Below are 6,650 nucleotides of genomic sequence, written 5' to 3'. Positions count from 1 at the left end.
TAATTTACGGTCGACGTAATGCGGAAACTAACGTTCTTACGATTTTACTCGAAGAATCTATTCGATTCTAATATGTCCTTCCTTTTTGACTGAAAGGAAAAAGAAAAGGAAGGAAAAAAAAAGAAGATTATATTTGTTTTTTACGATATATATATATATATATATATATATATATATATATATATATATATATATTTATATAAATATTGAAAATCGTCGATAAGTATTGTCGAAATATTTAATAATTTGTTATTAAAATAAATAACGTTAATATATCGTACATCGAAAATGTATAATATTTTGTATCTAAATGAATAATGGTATAAAGTATATTTTTTATTGAAAATAGTTTTTGATATTTTCTATCTAGATAAACGACACTAGTATTTTTTTATATTGAAAATGTCGATATTACTTATTAGTTAACTCGTATACATCTACACACAGAGCGTTTACCGATCAAGAAGAAGTTCATGAATTGTCCTACACGATTTTCGACGAACGTCTTTCTGGCAATAAAATTCGAACGGCCGAGTTATTGGCGAACGTACATACATAAATCTCGAACTTTAATGTCCTCTCGAAGTGCTCTCGAATCGTCTCGACAATTTATATTCGATACAATAGCCTCTCTACTACGTTCGATGGCAATTAGCGGATTTATCGGTGACATCGATCGTGGGAAAGAGGAGAATACAAAAAAGAAAAAAGAAAAAAAAAAGAAGAAAGGAGAAAAAAAATGAGAAAAGAAATTAAAGAAAAAAAAGTGAATGAATAAATAAATAACAAAATAACAAAATAAACAAATAAAAGAACTAAACACAAATCCTCCACCCTTCGATTCGTATTTTCTAATCGACGTGTATCGGTACTGAACTTCTCCTTCCAATCGAGTTTATTCAGCTTCCAGTAGAAAGACACGCCTATCTGTTTACCTCTACATATATACCACTCTGTGTTTAGTCCGTGTTTACAAACATTCCAACAACGATTCGTATCGGAAATTAATCAATCTGACTCTGACTGTCGCGGAATAAGGGGGACGTGTTTCTAATTTCAACGATAACTAAGTTCAAACTCTACATTCGTTCGAGCTATGTACCTTCGACTTATAGTTTTTCTTCGTATGTATACATACATGTACGTATGATCCATAAAAGTATAATTTGTGCAATTACATCTTTTTACGTTTGTTAGACAACGTATTTGAATTAATTAAAAATATCGACATTTTGTTCTTTCTTCTTTTTCTTTTCTGTTTGTTCCTAACGAATTTTATAATTACGATAATCGTACGTCAGATTAATTAGAAAGATCGTGATAATTATATTCTAGGAAATTTTACGATTTTAGAAAGATCGCGTTATATTTGTCAAGAAGTTGGATTCGATAATTATACGATTAAACCGACGAAAAAAAAATCGACATCTTTTCTTCCAACTCGATTCGACAATTTTACGATTAGATTGATTAGACCAATCCTGACACTTTTCTTTTTTCTAAGAAATCCGATTGGACAATTTTTTCGATTAAATCGATTAGAAAAATAAATTATCATACGTTCTTTCTAACAAAATTTTATTCGATTGTTGGACTTTAAATACTAGAAACATAATTTAGAAAAATTAATATATATTTTTCTAACGAATCTTGGTTTATTCGATAAATTTTAGAGAGATACAATAATTACATAATAATTAGAAAAATCGTTTAGAAAAATTAATATATTTTATAACGGATCTTTATTCGATAAATTTTATGTAATAACGACGAAACTCTTGCGGTGAACCAATTAGGAACCTTTGCCCTTTACCTGCGTCAGTCGATCACGATGGTGGTGGTGGTGGTGATGGTGGTGGCGATGGTGGTGGTAGTGGTGGTGGTACTGGTGGTGGTACTGGTTTTGGTGGTGGTGGTTGCCACAGCGGGTGGGGAATATTATGTTACCGCAGGATTATTAAATTTTAATCTGACCGCGTCCATCCCACGTGCGAGCAGGACCCCTCGCGGTGTCGAACACGTTGCTTGATCCTTTATCTTCTTTTTAATCGTTTCTTCTCTCGATCGAACTTTTATTATTTCTTCTCTTTTCTTTCCTTTTCTTTTTCGTTTGTTCAAACGTGACCCTTGATCTTATGACAAAATCATTAAGTAAAAAGTTAATTATTATCATAAATTATTGAATGTAATTTAATTTCAAAATTCGATACTTATACGATAATATATATATATATATATATATATATATATATATATAATATATATATATATTAAAAAAATGTATATACGTAAAAAATGTTATATTTGTTTCGATTTTACCGAAACGATTATTGATTTTATGATGAAATTAGATATTGTATAATTAAATATGTAAATGATGAAGTTTGATAAATTATTAAATATTCAATTATTTATTTATATCATAAGATATATATATAATTTTATTTTTATATTATACAAAAAGTCTTCTTTTACTTTTGGATTTTTTCTAATACAATTATTATTTTTATTTCTATGATGAAATTCTTATTTTTATTTTTATGGCGAATTATTGAGTTTATTAAAATTATTGACTATATATATATATATTATAATTATTAAATATTATACAATATATATACAATATATATATATATATATATTGTATAATATTTAATAATTTATATATATATATGTATATGTGTATTTGAATTTTTGTATTAATTTAATTAATTACAGATATTATATACTCTTCTTTTCCTGATTGTTTTTAGATGTGTTAGGAAATTGTCCTTTGGTACAACCACCACAATGGGGTGCGGTACGAGAAAGGGTCCTTGAAGATGGTACTTTACAGACCGTATATTCCTGTGAGGTAGGGCGTAGACTAAAAGGACACAAGGTAGCCACTTGCACGGCGAACGGTTGGGATCATCCTGTACCCAAGTGTGTACTTCTAGGTAAGTTGGAATAATTATGAGGGCCATTGTCCAAGCTTTGCGGCGATTATTCTCTCAAAATGCTTCGACAAAGAGTCGCAAGTGTTTCCGAATTGAATTATTATTTGCTTGACCCTTTGGCAACGGAGCTCCCAACCTATTATACGCTTGCTTTAATTCTCTCTTTTTTCTTTCTTTTTTCTTTTTTAACGAAGATTTATAATGATTCTTTTTTTCTTCCTTTCTCATTTGTTTTTTTATACAAGACAATGCAAACGCAGTAATATTTTATCTTGTGATGATAATTGAATATATTATTATTATTATTATTGTTATATATTATACATAAAAGTTTTTATATTAAATTTATATTGTATTATATTATTTTATGTTGCATGATATTATGTATATAATATTATATATGTATATTATAATATATATTATATATATATATTTTATAATAATATGTAATATTAATTTTCATACAAATATCGATATTATTTTAAACGACGTAGAAATTATTGTACATTGCAGAAGGAAATAATAATTTAATTATCTTTTTATAGGTATTCATGTAGGTATATCTGTTTCATTGAATCAAGAGAGGAAATACAATATCTTATCCGTATATAAATCGTTCAAACGATAAAATTTTCACGTAATGAATATTTAATTAACCGTGAATATCGTATTACTCGTACGGTATCCTCTTTCAGGATACTTATTTACGTTAGATCATAATTCTCATTCCGGAGGAAAGTAATCAAAAGTTGATACGATAGATGCGTTAGAAAGCTAATTATCAAAAATTTTACAATTTTCGAAACTTCAATAATTTCAATAATTTTGGTTAAACGTGAATTTACAATAGAAGACCTTATGTATTATATTAGCTTTACTAGCTTTTCACGTACGTACATATCTGTAAATAAATGTGTATTAGTCAACGAGATAAAATTTCATTCTGCTAAGAGAAAATATAAATTTAAATTGACTAAAAGTGTATATACATATATACATATATAATATACATTATATATATATATATATATATATATATATATATATATATATATATATCGGTTAACCGCGAACGAAAGAAAACGAGAGATAGAAAGATAGATATAGATAGATATAGATAGACAGAGATAGATAGATAGATAAATAGAGAGAGAGAGAGAGAGAGAGAGAGAGAGAGAGAGAGAGAGAGAGAGAGAGAGAGACAGTAAATATTTTTTTTTCGAAACGTATTTGAAAATAAGAGGTATTTGTGTAGGCGAGCGCAAACATTTAAAATCCGGTTCTAAGCTTTTTCATTGAGCCTCACTCTGCGATTCATCCTGATGGACGGGCTTTAACCGCGTGTGGATTCTCTCGAATCAACCACAGAGAAAGAGAGAGAGAGAGAGAGAGAGAGAGAGAGAGAGAGAGAGAGAAAGAGAATGTGTGTCTGTGTCGTGTGTCTGTGTGTATGAGAAAGAGAGAAAGAAAGAGAGAGAGAGAGAGAGGGAAAGTAGAATGAGAGTCATAAACTCCGGATTTCCTTTCTAGCGAGGACGATCCTTGCTGGTGACGCGAAATTCATATAAAAAAAAGAAAAAAGTAAAAAAAAAAAAGAGAGAGAGAGAGAGAGAGGAAAGAAGAAAAAATAAAGGTCGAAGAGAAAAAATAAATGAGAGTAATTGAGATCGACGTGGAGGTCGCAGAAAGGATGAATCTCTTTTTCATTACGACTCGTAGAATAATTCGTTGTAATGTTACGAAAGTACAATGATATTGAAGTTGTAGAATAATTTTTCGATATTACGATCCGTCGAAATAGTTCGTAATAATAGCTTGTAAAGCGGTATTGAGGTTGGTAGGAATGTTTTCAATCGCGATCTCTTTCTACGATTTTTGTTTCACTAACGGCGAGTTTATAAATGAATAATATGAGAAGTATCGAAAAAAGTTGCAATAACTGATGATTTAATTAAATTTTCTTTTCTTTTTTTTTCTTTTCTTCTTTTCTTTCCTTATTTTCAAATCAAATTATCGTCACGATCATGACATACACATATATAGAATAAAGGTAAATACGAAGAGATTGCGCGTTGAAATTTTTCGTACGAGTGTTAAGAAAAATGACAGAAAAGTTAGAGAATGGATTGGAGGTGTAATATATTGGGAAGATTTAAACCACGAGTCTATTCGATCGCTTCAACGTCGAAGAAGATGGACGGAATAGTGAGAAGAAAAAGAAGTAAGAGGAGGAAGAGAGTGAAGAAGGATGAGAGAAAGAGAGAGAGAGAGAGGGGTAGTTGGTTGGTATCTTCGATGTTGGCTAGAAGCATCGAGCCAAGAAAAAGGTTGTAGGAACGATGACGAATTGCTCTTTCGTAGCTCATGCGACACTTCCCTAGGGCCCTTCTTGGACCCTTCTGAAAAGCAAGCGACGTCTTTCCTCTCTCTCTACAACCCTTCGTCTCTCTTTCTTTTCTTCTTTCCTTCCTTCCTTCCTTCCTTCCTTCCTTCCTTAGTTCGTTTGTTCGTTCGTTCGTTCGTTCGTTCGTTCGTTGGTACCTTCGTACCTTCGTACCTTCGTTCCTTTTTCTTTTTCCTTCCTTTTCCTTACTTCATCTCGTAAAGAAGGCCGCCGTGGATCGAAAGGAACGGGATTTCGTTGTGATTTATAGTCGGTGTCTCGCGTGCCGTTGCTGCGTTCGACAACCGAGACATTTCTTTTCGCAGCTCTCTGCAGCTGCACACACGGCAAGTATTTTACACGTGTTACCAAACGTTAGTTCGTTCGAAGTTGAAGGAAGAAAGTAGCTAAAGGGCTTCGGAAGGATATGGCTGCTAGCGTTACTAGTAACTTCTACTATTGCTACTACTGCTGATTATGATGATGATATTGTTGGTGTTCTTGTTAATATTCTTGTTGCTGGATAAATGACAAGTTTTTTGATTGATCGAAGCTTCCTAAGATTTATATTGGATATAATTAAGAAAATTTAATGAACTTTGGTTTCTAAGTTTTTTAAGATTTATATTAGATTATATTATATTAGATTTATAGTAGATTGTAATATAAACGAGTAGAAACATTTTCTAATTCTAATTTTTGCCTACTTGCTATTATACACGAGTTGTTTATACTTGTTTATATTGTTTTCAAAGTTTTATATTTGTTTTCTAAGTTTCCTCAGATTTATATTAGATTGTAATATGAACAAGTATAAATATTTTCTAATTCTAACTTTCGTCTCTTTGATATTACACGCAGCAAATATTTTATATTTATTTATGAACGTTAGTTTGTTCGAAATCTAAGGAAGAAAGTATTTAAAGGTCTTCGAAAGGTGAATGGTGATATAGGGTGAATGAAAATTTTTTAGACCGGTCAATAATTCTTAAATTCGTATTATAGCTAGCGATTTAAATAATTTCGGTAAACACGTATTAACATATTTTAATGTTAATTTCCGCAGCTCTCTAATACTGCATACATCATTTATTTTACACGTGTTTATGAACGTTAATTTATTCCAAATTATATGAGAAAGTAGCTGAAGGGCTTTGAAAGAGTATTGACGCTGAGGTAGCTGGTAGTGAATGATGGTACAGGGTGTATCAAAAGTTCTTAGATCGGTAAAAAAAATTTTATAATTTGCATTTTTAACTCGCGATAGAAATAATTTTGATAAACGATTATAAACACGTTCTAATTTTAATTTTCTCGATTCCCTTTAA

At 30.5% G+C, this 6,650-nt stretch overlaps 1 protein-coding gene across 2 annotated transcripts in view; it reads left to right on the top strand.

Annotated features, from left to right (window-relative positions):
• The window catches only part of LOC127062538 (fibrillin-1), a 130,336-nt gene that overhangs the window by 54,938 nt on the left and 68,748 nt on the right, over positions 1–6,650 (top strand). For both annotated transcript variants that reach the window (XM_050990968.1, XM_050990969.1), the window contains one exon: positions 2,754–2,939. In XM_050990968.1, coding sequence (XP_050846925.1) covers positions 2,754–2,939 — 186 coding nt within the window. The remainder of the gene's footprint in view (positions 1–2,753; positions 2,940–6,650) is intronic.

The sequence above is a fragment of the Vespula vulgaris genome, chromosome 3 (genome assembly GCF_905475345.1).
Source record: "Vespula vulgaris chromosome 3, iyVesVulg1.1, whole genome shotgun sequence".
NCBI classification, from domain to species: domain Eukaryota; kingdom Metazoa; phylum Arthropoda; class Insecta; order Hymenoptera; family Vespidae; genus Vespula; species Vespula vulgaris.
The sequence above is the reverse complement of the archived record's forward strand: the minus strand, read 5'-3'. Positions and strand labels throughout refer to the sequence as shown.